Source organism: Trachymyrmex cornetzi, unplaced genomic scaffold (genome assembly GCF_001594075.2).
Source record: "Trachymyrmex cornetzi isolate Tcor2-1 unplaced genomic scaffold, Tcor1.1 scaffold1456, whole genome shotgun sequence".
Classification (NCBI taxonomy): domain Eukaryota; kingdom Metazoa; phylum Arthropoda; class Insecta; order Hymenoptera; family Formicidae; genus Trachymyrmex; species Trachymyrmex cornetzi.
In genome coordinates, this window is record NW_017296044.1 from 85,136 (window position 1) to 103,877 (window position 18,742).

At 33.8% G+C, this 18,742-nt stretch overlaps 2 protein-coding genes across 2 annotated transcripts; one reads left to right on the forward strand and one right to left on the reverse strand.

Annotated features, from left to right (window-relative positions):
• The first annotated feature begins 2,495 nt into the window (after positions 1-2,495).
• Positions 2,496-14,562, forward strand: hrm (solute carrier family 16 member hermes). The gene is made up of 5 exons (XM_018501955.1): positions 2,496-2,655; positions 7,760-7,969; positions 8,671-8,797; positions 10,037-10,216; positions 13,014-14,562. Exons 1-5 carry the CDS (start codon positions 2,517-2,519, stop codon positions 14,254-14,256), a joined length of 1,899 nt encoding a protein of 632 aa, XP_018357457.1. The 5' UTR covers positions 2,496-2,516; the 3' UTR covers positions 14,257-14,562.
• Positions 14,563-16,828: 2,266 nt separating this feature from the next.
• On the reverse strand, positions 16,829-18,318 carry ND-30 (NADH:ubiquinone oxidoreductase core subunit S3). The gene is made up of 5 exons (XM_018501954.1): positions 18,169-18,318; positions 18,017-18,097; positions 17,634-17,833; positions 17,291-17,569; positions 16,829-17,153 (listed from the first exon to the last, which is right to left on the reverse strand). Exons 1-5 carry the CDS (start codon positions 18,230-18,232, stop codon positions 17,001-17,003), a joined length of 777 nt encoding a protein of 258 aa, XP_018357456.1. The 5' UTR covers positions 18,233-18,318; the 3' UTR covers positions 16,829-17,000.
• Between the last annotated feature and the right edge of the window lie 424 nt (positions 18,319-18,742).

An 18,742-nucleotide genomic window follows, 5' to 3' on the forward strand; every position in this document is an offset into this window, starting at 1 on the left:
TATATATATATATATATATATATTTATTTATATATACATATAATGGTGACATTTATAAAGTTTGTTTGCTCATCCGATCGGACACGATTCTATTCATAGCGTTCATAGATTTTCAATTTTATTACAGATATAATTGATCAATCATGAGTATTTATAATAACGCGCATACTTGATGTGTCTTTTATATTTATAAAAGAGAACATTATAGTTTTAAATTTATAATTCTGATTATTCATATGTTTTCTTTATTACATGATATATAAAATTATAAATAGGATTCTATCTCGAATTCTCTCTCTCTCTATCGCGAATTATACAACATCGTCTAAAATGGGCTTAAAGTATGAAGTACAAAACATTTTTCGATATTTAGGGTGCTTTCCATTTGATGACATAAGTCGACACAAGTGTCGTTCTATCTTTGTCACTCTTTGAATGTCAACCTCGATGTCAACAAGGATAGGACGATGCTTGTGCCGACTTGTGTCGACTTGTGGCATTAAATGGAAAGCACCCTTAAATTTCTATTATAAAATATTTCTAAACAATTATATCTATATATATATATATATATATATATATAATGATTAATGAGGATAATAAGGAATATTAAAGTAATACAAGTAAGATTGAATTTGTTACCGTTACTATAAAAATGTAATGTTACAGACAGAAAAAATAATGATCGTTATCGAAAAAAATAATGAAAATAATAACGGCGTTATGAATAACGTGTTACTTCCCAACGCTGGACTTGTGTATACAATCTTAGTGTTTAAATATTTACATTTTACGAATCTCATACGAACGTTAATGAAGTTTGCTTTCTCCGTCATCAGCTATAAAATAGCTTGTTTCCTTTGCTTCTTCTTTTCTTTAGTTTCCTTATTTCAATATATTTTCTACATACATATATCATCTTCCGCTATGCGGTAACATTTATCAACGACTGTAATTACCGATGAATGTTTACCTGTGATAAGATAGAGTAAAGTAACGTAATTTCAAGTAATTTCACAGTATCGATATTCACTGAATTTGCCGCGAAGTCATAATGATTGATGCATTTTACGATCTATGTCGGTCTCCCCTGATTCTTGAACAAAAAGATTTCTATAGCCTCGACTACGTCAACGTTACCGCATTGAGGGAATTTAAATTGCACCCTTATTACGGGAATAAGAAAAAGACAACTATATCCAGGATAGAGAAAGAAAGAAAGAGAAAGAAAAAGGGAAAAATTGACCGAATCCGCGGCAGTCTGCTGGAAGGACGGAGTAGGAATATACAGCTCCATCAATAAGAGAAGGAGAAGCTGTAACTCCCTTGCGACGCATGTGTGCACAAAAGATAAGGTTATCGCTGGAGAAAGAGAGAGAGAGAGAGAGAGAGAGAGAGAGAGAGAGAGAGAGAGAGAGAGAGAGAAGGGGATTGACGAGAAAAGTAGGGGGGGACAGAACGAATACTCGACGCCCCTGCGTCGTGACACACAGCTGATCAGTCGGCTCGTGACGCACAGTGACGTACGTATCGGTACGCGTGTCACGAGTGCGTGGTTGAAGCCGCGCGGAGCACAGGATGACCGCGACAGTCTGAGAACGAGGTTTATGTGCGTCCACTGGTGTCACTCCGCGTTCTCTATGCGCCTAGACGACGACGACAACGAGGACGACGACAACGAGGACGAGGACGAGGACGAGGAGGAGGAAGAGGAGGAGGAGGAGGAGGAGGAGGAGGAGGAGGACGAGGACGACGACGACGACGAGGAGGTAATCGACGAAGGCGGCGAGATTGTCCGGTGAGGGCGGAGGAAAAACGGCGCGGTTGGGTCGATCGACGGTCAGCCGACGGGGTCTATGATTGAAACGGCGGTGACGGATGATCGTGAAGACGGTAGGCGGTGGAAGCGCACGAGGACGGACGACGACGCCGTTGGCACGCACGGGTTCATGACACGGCCCCGCAAAGAAGATTTGCAGAGCGACGCGCAGTGCCGTTTTCGCGCGGAGCATTGACGCGCGCCTCTCCGATGTCATCGTCGCGGCATCTATCTATCTGTCTATCTACACCGCTGTGAATATCATTAACAGCACACGCGCGCGCGCGTAATAAAAACCGCGTCCTAAAGAAGGGGCAGATAGATATCTGAAAGAGAGAAGCAGGAAGGAAGAAAAGAAGAAGCGGCTATTGCCCTTATCTTCTCTCTCTCTCTCCCTCCCTCCCTCCCTCTTTGTTTCGTCATCTCTAATTTTCTCTCCCCGCTGTCTCTCTCGATCGTTTTACATTTATCTGTGCCGTTTTGCGCCACTGTGTTTAGTCTCTCACACATACACACGCACGTACGCACGCAATATATTTATTCCCCATAGTCGGCAATCGGGCCCCCAGCATTTTATCTCTCCCATACTCCCGTACCCCGTACGTGTGTGTACAATACGGCAGCCGTGTGTGTCATTTTAGTGTACTTATATATTTTGCATGATACGCGCGCGCGCGAAAGCCGCGATTAAAGGTCGATGACGATGCAACGGGTTCAAGATCAGGACAATGGAATCAACATCAAGTTCGGCCCGAGCAAACCCCGGAAGGGCGACTACAGGCTGGTGTCGCAGAGCTCCAACAATAAAGATCGCAACAATGGGACCAATAAATCAGGTGAGTCAGCTTTGTCGATAATGAACATGCCCGGAAGAAAGCGCCTCATTTTGCTTTGCCCGTTTTGTTCAAATCGATATTTTTTGAAAAATCTAGAAAATCAGAAAATATAAGGAATGTATTCCAAATGTTTACTCAAGCCGCAAACAACATCGTCGATATTTTTGCGCGGACCATCTTGGTTGTAGAGTTTTCCGCGTAAAATGTGAAAAATAGGAAAGCGTTATTCAAAATTCATATGAAAAGTCTGTTGGTATTTCTAACATATGTAAATATAAACTCACAGAAGGAGAAAATTTGCCATGTTGTTGATGTTTGTAAATGACGTCACAATTATACGATGAATTATGGGAATCACGAGGAAGCCTCCGTGACAGTCATAGAACAATTCTTATCCCTCTTTTATCTTTTGGATACGTAATGATTTTTGCTAACGCCAACTGGTGTCACTGATAACCTCAGCACAGTTCAGAGGCATGTTATGTTGTTCCGCTTGGACATTGCGCATTTTTTATAACTCTTCTAACAAGTAAAGTTTATATACTCGTTTAGATATATTTTCTGTTTTTTAGATATTGCGTTTTATTTTATAAAATATTATACGTATCTGATGTAACATCTTATATTAATGTGTATCATTTTATTTTTAAAATTCTAATTGAATTGTGTAATTATAATTATATTTTATATTTATTGTAATTAAATCATAATGCAACTAATAAACTTTAATACATTAAAAACAGATCGCATTTTTTAAGTTAGCAAAAAAATTATATACATATAGTATATTATACACAGCATACATATATATACATATAATATATATAAATAAAATTGTAGATCAAAATAAATTGTTGAATCTAAAATGCCTACGTATCAGAAATGATACAATTCATAGTACTTGACATGGTTCACATTTTTATTTCTTCTCTTATCACGATATGACTGCATCACCAAATTATCTCGTTGTTATGTTATCATTACTTTTTGACTTTTAATCGCGTTTGCACTTATAATGCTTTCTACACTAATAAGAATAGTTTTACTTGCTTTTATTCTATTTTCCCATTTTTATGCTACTGCATACTACATCTTTGGGATCATATAACATTTGGGATCGCGACTGATATAGATAGATCTTTTATAAATAGAAAGATTGGATAAAAAATTGGCCTAAGAGCCAAGAGATAAAATGAGAGTCAGTAAAACGGATGTAATCACAACGTTGTGTCATATACTTACCAGCGTTGATGTCGTACAATCTTTTACAGTTTGTTAATATAACGATAATGTTCAGTCTGTGATATAAATATATATAATACTATGATTTATACGTTTGAAAGCATTATAATTCCTTCCGTAATATATCATTCCTTTCGGGTATTAAAACATGTAAATAAGTTTACTTAGAGAAAATTTGTGCAAGACCGAATTTACTATAAATACTAAATTAATTCTAAAAATTGGAAATTTTTTTCGTTTTTCTATTTTCTCGATGTATATCGACATTTCAAATATCTGATTTAATAATAAAAGAATTAGGTTTTTTAAGAAATCATATTTTATTTTTGTGTACTATAATATTGTGTAAATATGTAAGTTTTAAATAAAGCAAATAATGTATTTCGGCGTTTCCCCTGTCAATAAAATGATCTTTAAATAATAATATTATATTATTTAAAAAAAATTAAAAGAAATTCTTTTTTGTGCACAAGAGCACAATTAGCTATAATATTAAATTAATTTAAAAAATTTAGAATTTCTTTTCGTTTTGTTTTATTTTTTCCTCGATTTTTCCAATGTACCGACATTTTAAATATCTGATAGATGAAAAAAAAATTTTTTAGGTATTATATTTGATTATTGTATATATTAATTTTAAACAAATAAAATAATTTATATCAGTGTTTCCTGCCGTAAAAAAATCATTTGATTTAGTTTTAAAAAAATTAAGAGAAATTTTTGTTGTGAGAAAGAGAAGGAAATCATGTTAAAAATTAAAAAGATTTCAAAGAAACTTATTTACGTAAATTTAATTCCTGTCGTCGTGCGATCCTTTTTAATTCATCTATTGTCCGTGCATAAAAATCAAATGAGATTACACTTCGCAACGGAAATGACTTCCGCGTGTGAGATGGCTGGTATTACAATGTTGCATACCAATGAATGTTGCTCTTTGTCGGCGACAGGAGAAATTACAATTTGCCTTTGTCTAGACGCACACCATACAATATGTACAATCATACGTGGAGATTGCCTACTTTGTCTTTCCTTCCTTCTGGAATGAATCGCGCGACTTTTCATATCGTACTCAGTACGATTTACCGTATTTGCGATGTTGACGCTCGTGCAAATGTCTCTCTTTCTTATAGTAGCATTGTATGTTAGATGAGTTTAGTCGGCTTCGCTCGTAAAATCAAAATATGAGGAAGTTAGCATTCATTAGCATACCAATTTTCATCTCGTTATCGCTGGAACGCGTTTTTGTCGCAGAGTGCCGCCGGGGGAACATCTGTTATTATCAACTTGTTGTTTGACGGTCTAATTGCTGCCGTTTACTCAGTTTTCTCGCGAATCGATTATACAAGATTAATAGTGTACAAACCGTGCTAATTCTATATTTTGTTTACTGAGTATTGAGCAATTATTCGCGTGATAGATAGACTGTCGGAAGTAAAAGAAATTCCAATTGTTTTTTTTTTTCATTGGTTTCTTTTTAAGACCTTACACTTTATACACTGTTAAATATATATAGTGTCAAATTTAATTATCGTTTTAATATAAAATAACGATATATTTAATAAGCGCAATGGCAACTCACATTTGGTTAAATTTGACACTATAGATTTAATAGTGTACCCTTTAAAAAAAGGCTATTTTTAGGGAATTTTTTATGCAAAGAGGATAAAGTAAATTAAAAATTTATAAAGAGATATTCATTATACATGTGTTGAAGTATACAAAAATTTTTTTTTTACGGCACTGCATTCAATTTAAATAGACTGCAATGGTTTTTAAGGAAAGCCTAATCAGTGTACAAAATTACCACGAAACGGTTTGGCCAAGAATTTTTATTTTCTACATGATATTTACTAAAGAAGTATATATATATATATAAAGGTTTTCAGAAATATGCTTCTTTATGAACATTTGGAAAAAGTATTATTTTTAACCAAAAAATTTTACACAAAATGTTAATATTACAATATAGTTTTTAACTAATCGAAAAATCGCTACGTATTTTTTTAGATAATTAACAAAGATAATTAATTAATAAGATTCTCTGCAAATTTTAAATGAATCGAAGAAAAATTGTAGAAATTATGATGTACGCCGATTTGATTAAAAAATGTTCTTTTGAGAAAAACTTGTTTTTTTGTGTAGGGACAAGCTTCAAAGAATCAACTTGTAACTTTGTAAACTTTGAATTTTTCATTTCATCTATAGTAGGGCTATATTTTCACATATATAAACTATCATTTAAGCGAAAAGTTTCCGATTTTTTCATGATTTCAAAGTGATGTAAGGCTTTAAAAAATCATAAAGATAATTATCTTACTTCATATTACTTCTCAAATAAAATGATATTTGATAAACATGTTTCATGAAGCAATTGCGAAATCTTTCTAAAAAAGAAAAATTAATTTTAAAAATCGATCAATTTAATTCGTAATATTATTCTACAGTGGCGTAGCCGGGGGGGGCTGTAGCCCCCCCTCCCCCCGAAATTCTGAATAATTTCAATAATTTTATAAGAATGTGTAAAAAATTGTTGAGCCATAAATATCAATTTGTTTTGAGAAAGGAAATTAAATCCTGTTGGGATAGTTCTCATATTTAATTTAGTTTGCAAAAATATCGTTTATTATATATTAAAAATATATTTGTTGATATTTTCCTTTGTATTTGGCACGTAAACAAAAATTCGATAAATTACAGGGAAGAAAATATTGCTATTAGTACAACCGCAAAAAGTGGCGTTGGGAGAACGGCAGCACTTCAACTCGCGAAATCTCAGCCGGATATTAATATTTATTATTCAAATTTTTACACAATAATCTTTGACATATTCTACGACTTGTAGAGCTATTCCGAAATTTTCGAAGCATTTTAAAATGGCGGATTTTTAATAATATTTTGTCGAGTTTAGTGAATTCTTTTTGAAACGTCAAAGTTTTGTTACGAATTTTCGAATTAAAAATTTTCATTAATGCTACATTGTAGTTGAATATTTGAAGAAGTTTTCTGGAAAGTTTTAGATCTTTAAATGTAATAGTAAAAAAATTATGACAATTTATATGCAGCGTCAGCGAAACATATGACGCGACGTTACCAACGTGTATATAAATATTATAAATTATAACTTTTTTACTATTGAATTTATTTTGTTTTAAACGAAACTTTTTTTGTTTATGCTTACCAAATGTGTCACTAATATAAAAAAGAATATTTTAAAAAACTGATTTCTACAGCCCCTCCCGAAATATTTTTCTCACTATGCCACTGTTATTCTAGCTTCAATTTGTGATTACTTTTCACGTTTGACAATAAGCAGTACGCAGTTTATATAACTGAAAGATGCATTTAGAATTTACAAATAATTAATAGAGAGTTTTTGCAATAACGTGGATCCAAATGGTTGACGCTAAAATTACGTTATCCTTTTCTCAATTAGTTAAGAAGAACATAACGTAAACGGTATTGCAAAAACTCCGAGAAAAATTCCCTATCATTAGGCAAATCTAGTCTCGACCGTATTGACTCTTTTTTTTTACTTATTTCTTTTAAAGAATTATTTATTTTACTTTTTATATTACTTAATTCGATATAACGTTGAAAAAGTACAAAGTCCGCAGAAATCAGAAATTATAAACTATTGGCAATCGAATGAACTTTGGAGTATCGATTTTTTTAACAAGAAAAATTCTTGACTTCTTGAATCTCAATTTCTTGAAAAAAAAAAAGGAAAAAAAAGAATATTTAAAATTAAATTGGCGGAAAAATGATCGCGGAGGATAACAATGATTTGTATTATTATAAACGATATCAAGATTTTTAAACGAATTGATAATGAGGTTCTGAAAGATTTCTATCTCTATTACAGAGAAAAATGAGAAGAAAGAGGAGTTAGTCCCACCGGACGGAGGCTGGGGATGGCTGATACTCCTGGCTGCCGTCATGGTCAATCTTCTCATCCCCGGCACCATCAAGTCTTTCGGGGTATTGTTCGTCGAATTCCTTGACGTATTTGATGCGTCACCAGCAGCAGCTGCATGGATACCGTCGCTTTGTTACTTCCTATACAGTTCGCTGGGTAAGAAACGCTGCGCGCTGTCGAGTATTTCGAGGTCGCGGGTCTACGTTTTTTTTTTAGACACCTCTCTCAGGTCGAGGGTTCCGTTTTTCCGTAACTTGTCCCAGTTTCGCATTTACGTAATTCGCAATTAAATATTTAGGCGTGTCTTATCTTTGCTTATCATGCCTTATCGAAACGTCAAAACGTCAAAGCCGTGTTTACGTTATTTGATTACAGTTTCATGATACTTTTATAATGAAAGGAGAGAGAACTCTAGAGTTATTAGCAACCATTATATTAACTTTCACATTAAGTCATGATGCACGCTGCGAGCAATGTATATTACGTTCTTGCAAAGGAAAAAGGTAATGCATGCTAAATAGTAAATTCCGGGAAATATTTACGTATTTAATTGCGTATTGTCTGCGTGATGTGTACACGTTTTTCCTCGGGTAGATTATGAATCACGTTGATGAATTCTCGAGCAAATATAGTTAGGGATTACTTTGTTTTATCTTTACGCGTATTGTGTGTTTGACGAGAATCTGGATCACACCGACTGCACAATGCCTTTACACAAGAACAAAACCGATAATCGCGATAAAATTCCATCATCTATCAGAATTTAAAATAAATATATCTGTATAAACAATTTCTAAGTAAACATCGCTGTTGTTACTTGTATTTATTATAATTTTAATGACATTTTATTGTTCCAGGCCCACTCTCTAGTGTACTTTCGGTCAAGTATTCCTATCGTACGGTAACTTTAATAGGGGGGACGTTCGCCGCGGCGGGGATGATGCTGAGTTATTATGCGAACTCTGTGGCCTTTCTATGCGTTAGGTAATATATTTTTACTTTTCATATAAAATAGAGATAAATTAGCTGATCACTATCTTGTGCAACGAATATCTTCATTAAAGAGTAACCTGTATCACACAAACGCAAACTCACATCTTTGTTTAAAAAATAGAAATTCTAGATTTCAGTAAAAACAAAATTTATTAAAATGATTTTCTCGTTGTATTTTGTTTTACCTTAATAAGATAAAATTACTGTAAAAATTTTTCCAATAAAATTACAGAAAGAAAAATTATAAAATTACAAAGGCAAATTGCAAATATTCAGATGAATCTATTCGGTATTAATAAAGATGAGCAACGACGTAAAAAAAAGAATTATTCAAATGTATGAAGAGAATACAAAGAAGTGCAAAATTCAATTTATTGACTTTATTGAAGAGCTGTGGTTTTTTGAGTTCTACGCTGGAATTTACTTCTATACGCCTCATCACAAGGATTGCTAAGTCTCTGAAGTACCAATCTCTCACCAACGGCAACGAATTAACAATTTAAAAAAAGGAATTTCCATTAATTTGCATAATACAAGAATACGAATACAATAAATTTCATATTTTGTTTTGTAATAATATATTTGACGCTTTTAATGCAACATATTATTACATTTTCTCGCTTTAGCTTTTAAAAATATTCTGATTACATCTTTAATTGTTACGAATATATAATCAAGACTGTTCGCCAATTATTTTTTAATTAATATCATAGCTAAATCATATGACTGCATCTGCGTCATTGTATTTCTCAGATAATTCTTTATTATTTTTAATTTTGAAAAAGATGCCTCTGCAATTGCCACAGATATTGCCACAGTTAATAAAATCCATAACGCTATTGCTAAATTTGAAAATATTTCCAGAAAACCACTTTTAGCTAATTCATTTAAAATATCAAGTAAAGTAGAGCTTTATATTTACAAAAGTAGCGCTGCTTATTAAAATTTTGCGCCCCTCCAAATTTTGCGCTTTATGCTGAAGCGATACCTGCTTAGTGCCTCGTAACTCGTAACTCGTAAGTCCGGATCTACAATAGGTGTTTTATGCCTTATGCCGTAAGAAACTGACCAATTACAGTCGAATCCGAGAAGAATAAGCGACTGTGATTCGCCCATTTCTTATGGCTTAGGGCTTAAAACCCTATTGTAGATCCGGGGTAACGTCTCCGATTATATTATAAATATTATAATACACAGAAATATTTCTTATGCAATTTCCTCTGTTTCCAGTTATGGTGTATTCGTAGGTACGGGTGCTGGATTAGCATTTCCTCCAACTGTATATATTGTGACATCTTATTTTGTACGGTTTCGAGGACTCGCCAACGGGCTCTGCATATCTGGCAGTGCGTTAGGTTCAATATTTCTTCCGCCCGTTCTGGGTTTTCTTTTACGAGAATATGGTTACAGGTAAGTCTATGCACTGTTTGACAAATAATTAATTCTTTTTTAATAAATTTATCATTCAAAATTGAAAATATCACATCAAAATAAAAAAAAATACAAATTTAAAAGACAGCGATTTTCAGACATATTAAAACGTTATAATTAAATTATTAATTAGCTTCAAATTTGGTTTGTTTTATCTAAGCGCTCATCAGATGTTAAATTGTAACAATGGCTTCTTTATTATGTGTAATAATAAAGAATAACACAGAAGAGAGAAGAGGATAAATATACAGGATAAATATAAGTTAATCTCACATTTATCGAAAACTGATAAACGCTATGTAACAAATAAAATTACTGTGAAAACAATCCTATATTTATAATCTTTCAATCGGTTACTATGTATTAGGGGGTTGCATTGAAAGCCGCTGTTCACGTCTAGATAGCTCTAGTTGCGTATGCTGTGATCAGACATCTATTACTTATGTTATTTTCAAAAGTGTAAACATTTTCCACTAAAATAGTCAACAAATGCCATCCTTTGTTTACACATGTGCTGTTCTATAACCGAATTAAAATGGAACGCGATAAGTTGTTTTTCCGATGTGTACTTCTACACTATTTTGATTTGAAAAAAAGTGCATTTGAAACTCATCGATTGCTTGCGGAAATTTATTGTGAATCTGTTCCATCGGGAACAGTATGTAGAGATTGGTTTCGACTTTCGAGGGATGCGCCGGATCCGAGGGGGTAACCACTTAATGTAATCGTGGGACAGAATCCTCGAAATCATTATAAAATTTATATAAAATCTCTATGTATAATCCGATAATTATATATGCAACCACGAGAAATCATTGTATAATATTAAATAAAATCGTATATTTTACCAAATTACTTCATAGTAGTGAAAAAAATTATTTGTAATCAGATGAAATCATATAATCTGTGGGACAATATTTCAGCTAGTGGTTACCCCCTTGGCCGGATCGTAAAATTATCGAATATCGTATGTCTGATATCCGGAAAGAATGTAACATCGGATATCCGATATCCGGTTGGATATCCGGAAGGCAATTTTTCGAGTCGGATATCCGACCGAATTCCGGGACAATGTCTAAAAAAAAGGGCTGAGTAAAAAAAAGAAAAAAGGGACCGAAAAGAGTTGTATCAATAAAGAAAAAAATTGTAATTTTACAACAATATACAAGATATTATAGCATTATGAATATGCATACTTATTTATAGAACATTTATATAATAATTAAAAAACGGTAATAATTTATATAACAAAAAATCAACATTTTAATAATGTAAAATTTTAACTGGATATATTTCCAGATACTAATGATATCTAACTATCCGGTTGAATAGTAAAAAAATGCCGGATAATATCGGATACCGGATACTTTTCGGATATCCGATGCATCCTTAGTTTCGACGATCCAAAAGTGGTGATTGTGACATTCACGACAAACAACGGCCAGGTCAATCGAAAAAATTCGAAAATGAACAATTGTAAGCTCTATTAGAAGAAAACCTTGCTCAAATACTCCAAGAATTGGCTCAACAGCTCGAAATCGATAAATGAATTATTTCACGAGCTATGGGAAGGATTCAGAAAGAAGAGAAATGCCTGCTACATGAATTGCCGAAAATGCCATTGCCAATCGTTTAAACATTTCGATTTCTTTGCTTGCAAAGCATATAAAGAAGAGTTTCTTGTGGCGTATCATGACAGGCGATGAAAAGTGGATCTATTTTGACAATCCGAAACGCAAAAAATCATTCTTGGGTTGATCCTGATCAACCAAGCAACATCGACTCCAAAGCAAAATATCCACAGTTACAAAGTAATGTTCGGTATTTGGTGAGATATGGACTATGGAGTGTATTATAAAACCGAATGTAACAATCACCGCTGAACGTTATCAAGGTTGCCACAGATCTGGAAAACCGAGAAAAGTCAGGGAAATTGAAATTAGTCATGGAAAACAAGTCAGAGGAAAATGTAAAAAAGTCTGGAATTTCGAAATTTGCTTACAATTTCCTTTAACTGTTCCTATTCCAAATAATTGTTATAATTTTTTGAATATATCTGATTTTATATTCAAATAGGTTAGTTTATAGTCAAATAGGTTCAAAATTTGTGCACTTTAAACGATTTTAACAAAATAATTAAAATTTCTATTTCATTCAATATTTTTATTTGATCTCTCTTTTTCGTAATAACTGCATTCTTTTTCCAAACTAATATTTTTTTAGTTGAATTTGTACCGAAAATTTTACTATGCTACTAAGCTTTTTTTGCGTTGTTTTTAATAATATAGACCAGCTTTCCTACAATCCTACATGAAACAAACACTGATGGAGCTGGAATGGGAGGTTCTCCCGCATCTAGCATATTCTTTGGATTTGGCATTAAACGATTACCATCTGTTCTGATCGATAGAACACAATCTAGAAGATACACACTTCCGTAATTACAGCGAAATCGAAAATTGGGTTGATGAATGGATGGCTCAAAAAACAGACCATTCTTTCGTCACGGAATTCAAGTTCTGCCAGAAAGTGGGAAAAAGTCATGGCTTCCGAGGGCAAATACTTTGATTGAAGTATTCACACATTTTATATTATTGAAATAAATGCTAAAAAAACAAAAAAATAGCGGCTTTCAATACAACCCCCTAACATACATATATAATATATTATAGTAATTGCAGTCATTCTATTTGACTCTACTGTTAACTGTCAATTTCTTTTCAACGATAATAATAATAAATAAAGTTGATCAAGGTCTGTGTGTGTCTATTTACAGAGGTGCAGTATTAATAATGGGTGCTGTCACGCTAAATGTCTGGGCGAGCGCGCTCCTGTATCACCCGGTAGAATGGCACTTAGTACCATCTCGGCCTCCAGACGATAGCGAGGCGCATGATAATGGAGAGACTATGTCGGTGACTGTCACTAGCAGTCCTGAGCAAGCGACAGAGAAGGGCAACAGTCAGTTGGCATCATTGAGCAACTCGACGAACGAAAAGGCCGCGCCGATCGTGCCGAAGAGCGCATCGAGCGTTGCCTTGGAATATTATAAGAACACACCAGTGCAAAGTCGCACGCGAAAGATCAGTATGCCCACCGGACGCGAGATCAGTGGACAGATGCACAGTACGCCAACGTTGCACGCCGTGCCAGAGCGCGGCGGTGCCATGGTCGAATCCGCCAAATATGTCAGGACGACAAGGTCACCGCTGCACTCACCTAGCACGTCGTCTTTCAATTACGTCAGTACGCCGTATCACGGCAGCACACTGTCGGTTCTGCACCCAGAACGTGCGTCCACGTTGACGTTGAATGCTATCTCCAGCACGTTTACCAGAAAATCGACGATGAGAGAGCAAAAGCGACGCGAGCACGACGAGAAGGATCAACAGAACAAATTCTTCGATTTCAGCTTGCTCAAAGATCCCATCTATCTCGTCATCCTCATCTCCAACTCCACCAATGCCATCAGCTATACTAATTTCGTCATTTTATTGCCAGCCTATGCCATCTCTCTAGGTTTCGACAATTGGGACGGATCATTGTTACTGTCGATCGTCTCTATGCTCGACTTGGTAGGTCGTATCGGCGGCTCCGCTCTCTCTGATATCAAAATCATGCCCAAGCATTGGTACTTCGTTGGCGGTCTGCTCGCCTCCGGGATCTCTTTGGCCATCATGCCCACTTCCAACACGTATACCATGCTGTCTGTTTATTGCGCCTTCTTTGGTCTCGCGTCCGGCATCTACGTCGGCATCACCGCCGTAATCATGGCTGATATGCTGGGCACGGAGAAACTCACCTCGTCCTATGGCATCTCGTTGTTCGTCAACGGTGTCATTCAATTGGTGGGACCGCCAATTTGCGGTATAGTATTCGAGCAGATCGGCAGCTACGGACCAATCTTCAGTATACTAGGCATCATTCTAGTGTTCGGCTCATCTCTTTGGATCATGGTGCCGTTCATCCGGAAGAGACAAGCAGCGTTGGAAAAGCCCGTCAAGATAGACAAGATATAATAGACCAAATAAACAAAATAAAGTATAGACGTCTTCGTCATTAGTATCTGAAAATCATAGTCTTTTCGTTTTACATATTCGAATTTAAGTTTTGGGATAATCGTGTATCGTAAACATATACACGCGAGCGAGAAAATCATCCCAAGTTTACGAATTTTAAGATATAAAATTAAATATAAAATATAAAATTATGAAAAAGAAGTTAAACCGTTGAATCGCGTGCGACTCGACATTTTGCGGGGACACGCACGAGCTTAATTGCGCGGTCATTTAAAAGCCGTATAAGTAGCGTATATTTAAGTGTGTGTGTGTGTGTGTGTGTGTGTGTGTGTGTGTGTGCGCGTGCGTGCGTGCGTGTGCGCGCGCGCGTGTGTGTGTGTGTGTGTGAGAGAGAGAGAGAGAGAGTGAGTGAGTGAGTGAGTGAGTGATCGAATAATATAATATAATATAATATAATATAATATTAAACTGTGATGTTAGCACGAGTGTCATGTATTGAAGTTACATTGACAAAATTTTCGGACTAAGCGAATTATAACGAAAGGAAGTGTCGAAATTTCGCTTAGTCCGACGACTTTACACACGAACTGTCTACAATAATTAATTGCTGAATAATTATTGATTGTAATAATTATCATTTATCGCCAAGGTGCGGTAAAAAATCTTATCATATATCAAGCACTGTTGTCTTGAGAAATTAATTGATGTTTGTACATAAATAATTAATTCATATAAAACATTTATTTCGGAAAACGAAACGAAAACGTTTTGTTCTATACTGTCATTACATTTAGTCAATTTGAACGAGGAAAATAATTTATTGTAAATACTGTTATATTCGTTTGCAATTTTGATTATTGTGTGTACAGAGCGAAGTAATTCTATTATTTAGGACGTTTTTCTTATGATATGAAATGGAATATTGCATGTGCAGATTTATAGTCTGAAGAAAATTAAAGCATAAATTTGTTTAATAATAAATTTATCATTCATCTTTTCAAAGCGAGTAAAGATGATTTTATTAAAATTCAATATTGTTTTGATATTAAAACGAAAAATTGTCAAAATTGAGAGCAGAGGACATAGATTAACAAAGTGCATCTAAAACTAGTGCTTATGATGAAGTGCAAAAAGTACTTAAAATGAATAATACTTAATACAATAGAAATGTAAAAAATTTTGAAATAAAAGTTTCTTTTACATATTCAAGAATAAAAACAATAAAAAATGTCTATTACATTATTGATTTTTGAAAATCACACGAGAGACGAAATATCGATTTGTTTTAAGATATAAAAATTTAAGATATAAAAGCTACATCCAACAGAACTGACTTCACTCTATGCTAATAATTTAGACTCCAATTTAATCACATTTACCGCCAAACATGCGCTATTGTCTATTATATCGGCAATGAGATATCGCACAATGCAATCTTACACATTATAGTTTATCTTTATAAAGCGGATTATTTATATAGACATTTTGAGAAAGAATTTTTGAGAAACACATGAACGTGTCCTTCCTTGAAAGAAAATTTCTTGCCTTACATCCGAAAAAAGTAATTGTCCTCTCTCTGAAAGTAAAATTTTTCCACCGGCACGAAGACTATAATCTAGTTTTATTCGAGTACTTAGTAAGAGTAACAGCAGTCATGATTGCTGCTAATTTCGGAACGAAAATGCGATGAGGTAATTTAGCGCGTATACCAATGTCTACGATAGGCCTATGATAAAGTAAACCGTCACGCACTGTAGACATAGTCTCCTAAAAACTCGTATGTAAACGCTATTTTAATGCTAGAGTGATCAAAAGTGGGTTCTACTTACAAGGAATCATCGTCTTCCTATTCTGTGACTTTTTAACGACAGTAACGATATTGTTATATTGTCGTTGCGCAGCTTTTTTTACCATTGTACAAAACTTGCACAACAATATAACAATTTTTGTTATTATCATTCAAAATTACAGAATAGGGACCTTAGTCACTAGAGAAGAGAATCACTTTCGAATAGAGGCTGCCCTTTTTTTCTAAATTAAGAATAAGAAAATCGAAAGGATCCGCAAGAAGTACAACTACTTGTATGGCCGTGTAAGCAGGATGTCCGGCGAAATGTCGATTTTACGCCTTTCTAGCGTCAATGCCGTTTTACGGCACTCGAAAGAGATTTGATTCGCGTTCCAGGCTTTTTAAAAATCCGCCGGAAACAATGCCTTATGAGTAGATCATAAGTAGTTTGTAAAAATGTGTACTATATAAAAAAATATATTATGTTTATATAACTCTATACAAATACACAGAATAAAACTAATGTTTCAGAATAGAGTTCATTGGCATTTTTCCTATTAACTCGTTACGTATTCAAATTATTATAAAAATTATTTAAATTCTATTCTTTTATTCACGCGTATTATAATTTGTGTATATTTGTTATATTTTTATAATTATAATTTTATTTATATTTTATAAATAAGAGAGTGAAGTCGAAATTAATCGATATAAAATAGTATAAGATTAGAAATTTTTGAGAAAATAACTTAAATGTTGCAATCTAGATCATGTTTTGAAATAAACAGAGTTGTAACATTATTCTCTATATTTCCAAAACAAATGCCCGAATTGGGCACTTAGAAATGGTTCACAAGAGAAAAGAACATTTATCATTTATTTTACACTTTATCGATATATTTATACTTGTTTGCTCGAATTATGATCTAAGTGACTATGATTTAAATGAAAGCACTTATTTTTCCTTTGGGATAGGTTCAGCAGTTGCTTGAGCATCCCGGAAGTTAGGAAACTGTTCCCACGGGGCGGCTAGTTCAAATTTACGAAATTCTTGCGTCAATTCTAATGGTTCAATCACTATTCTTTTATGTTCGTCATCATAGCGAACCTGAAACATAAATCGTTGATCTTTTAATAAAATTTGATAATTAAAATTTAGGGCAAAAATTGTTAGATTCTTTAAAATGTAAACAATTGAATATTACGTTAAAAACAATGATATATAAATGTTTGTTGAATAATTACCTCAACATATCCACTGAGTGGAAAATCTTTCCTCAGTGGATGTCCTTCAAAGCCATAGTCTGTAAGAATCCTACGAAGATCCGGATGATTCGAGAAAAATACACCAAACATATCCCAAATCTCTCGCTCATACCAATCAGCAGCTTGGAATACACTGTAGAGGGAATCAACTGGCGTTAACTCATCGGTATAAGTTTTCACTCTGATGCGTGAATTATATCTCAATGATAGCAGATTATAGACAAGCTGTAATGATAAATATAGCGTAATAATTTCTAAGTAAAATCTTATTATCTATTTATAACTGTAGGTCAATGTAAAATACTCAGGTTTCTTTTTATATATAATTAACAAACTGTGTATTATGATGATCTTTTAGAAATGTAAACGTTGGGATGATGCCATCAGGAGCGATTAACAATTCCAACTCGTCACCAGCAGTCAGTTGTACTTGTTGTATATATTTAGGTAGACAATCGTTGATATAACGACCAAAGTTTATCAGGCGGTCAACATCAACATGACTGGGTTTCTGTACCGTGGCTTCAAAAATATTTGAATACACTAATGATTTTGTTAAATACTTTATACATATATGGAGATTTCAGAATTACTTTCTTTGCTAACAAAAATTAAAGAAAAAAAATCAATAACCTCTGCCAAATTTAGACAAATTGCAATAGCTTAATTTATTAATATTAAATTAAATAAATAAATTGTACGTACGACGAGTCTCAATTTTATCAGTCTTCTCGCTGGTAGTCGTGGTATTACATCTTACCAATGACGGAGAAGCGATAGCATAACCTGTCAAATACGAGCGTATATTATTACATAATTTAATAGTAACGTCGTTCCTATAATTAATATTCCATTACATTTTGGCGTAACAAATGGTAAACTTCGCGATAATCTCCAATAGTTTCTCAATATCGACGTCATTTTCCTAAAGAATATCTTAAATATGATTACAAACACACACTAGCGATACATGCTCTGCAACTTTCGTGATAACCAACAGCAACTATGACGAATTAACCAACACCAACATTACCGACACTTGTATAATTAATACATATATCCAATAATAATATAATAATAAATAATAATATCTATCAGTGTTGAGCATGTATTATTAATATTATGATTAACTGTCAATTTTAGTATTTAAACTCAAAATACTTGCAATCTTTTATTATTATACTGAAATACAAAATATTTTTATGTGCTCCACTAAAATACAAAATACAATTGTCTTATAAATATACTATTTTGCAAATAAAGATATTTAAATACATGCCCAACCCTGTCTATTATCCATGATATAATATCTATATTATCTAACGATGATAATGTCATCTAAAAATCACGCTGAAACCCAGATAGACAAGCGTGCGATACCCGCACAAGATACCGCTACCGTACTGTTACTGTACTGCCACGAGGTGGCGG

Bases quoted from the DNA above. Each gene is read 5' to 3' on its own strand.
- ND-30 (XM_018501954.1), bottom strand. From the start codon at position 18,232: ATGACGTCGATATTGAGAAACTATTGGAGATTATCGCGAAGTTTACCA. The intron at 18,098-18,168 runs GTAATGGAATAT...CGTATTTGACAG, and splicing joins ACCATTTGTTACGCCAAAAT to GTTATGCTATCGCTTCTCCG. The intron at 17,834-18,016 runs GTACGTACAATT...ATATTTTTGAAG, and splicing joins TGATAAAATTGAGACTCGTC to CCACGGTACAGAAACCCAGT.
- hrm (XM_018501955.1), top strand. From the start codon at position 2,517: ATGACGATGCAACGGGTTCAAGATCAGGACAATGGAATCAACATCAAG. The intron at 2,656-7,759 runs GTGAGTCAGCTT...TCTCTATTACAG, and splicing joins CAATGGGACCAATAAATCAG to AGAAAAATGAGAAGAAAGAG. The intron at 8,798-10,036 runs GTAATATATTTT...CTCTGTTTCCAG, and splicing joins GTGGCCTTTCTATGCGTTAG to TTATGGTGTATTCGTAGGTA.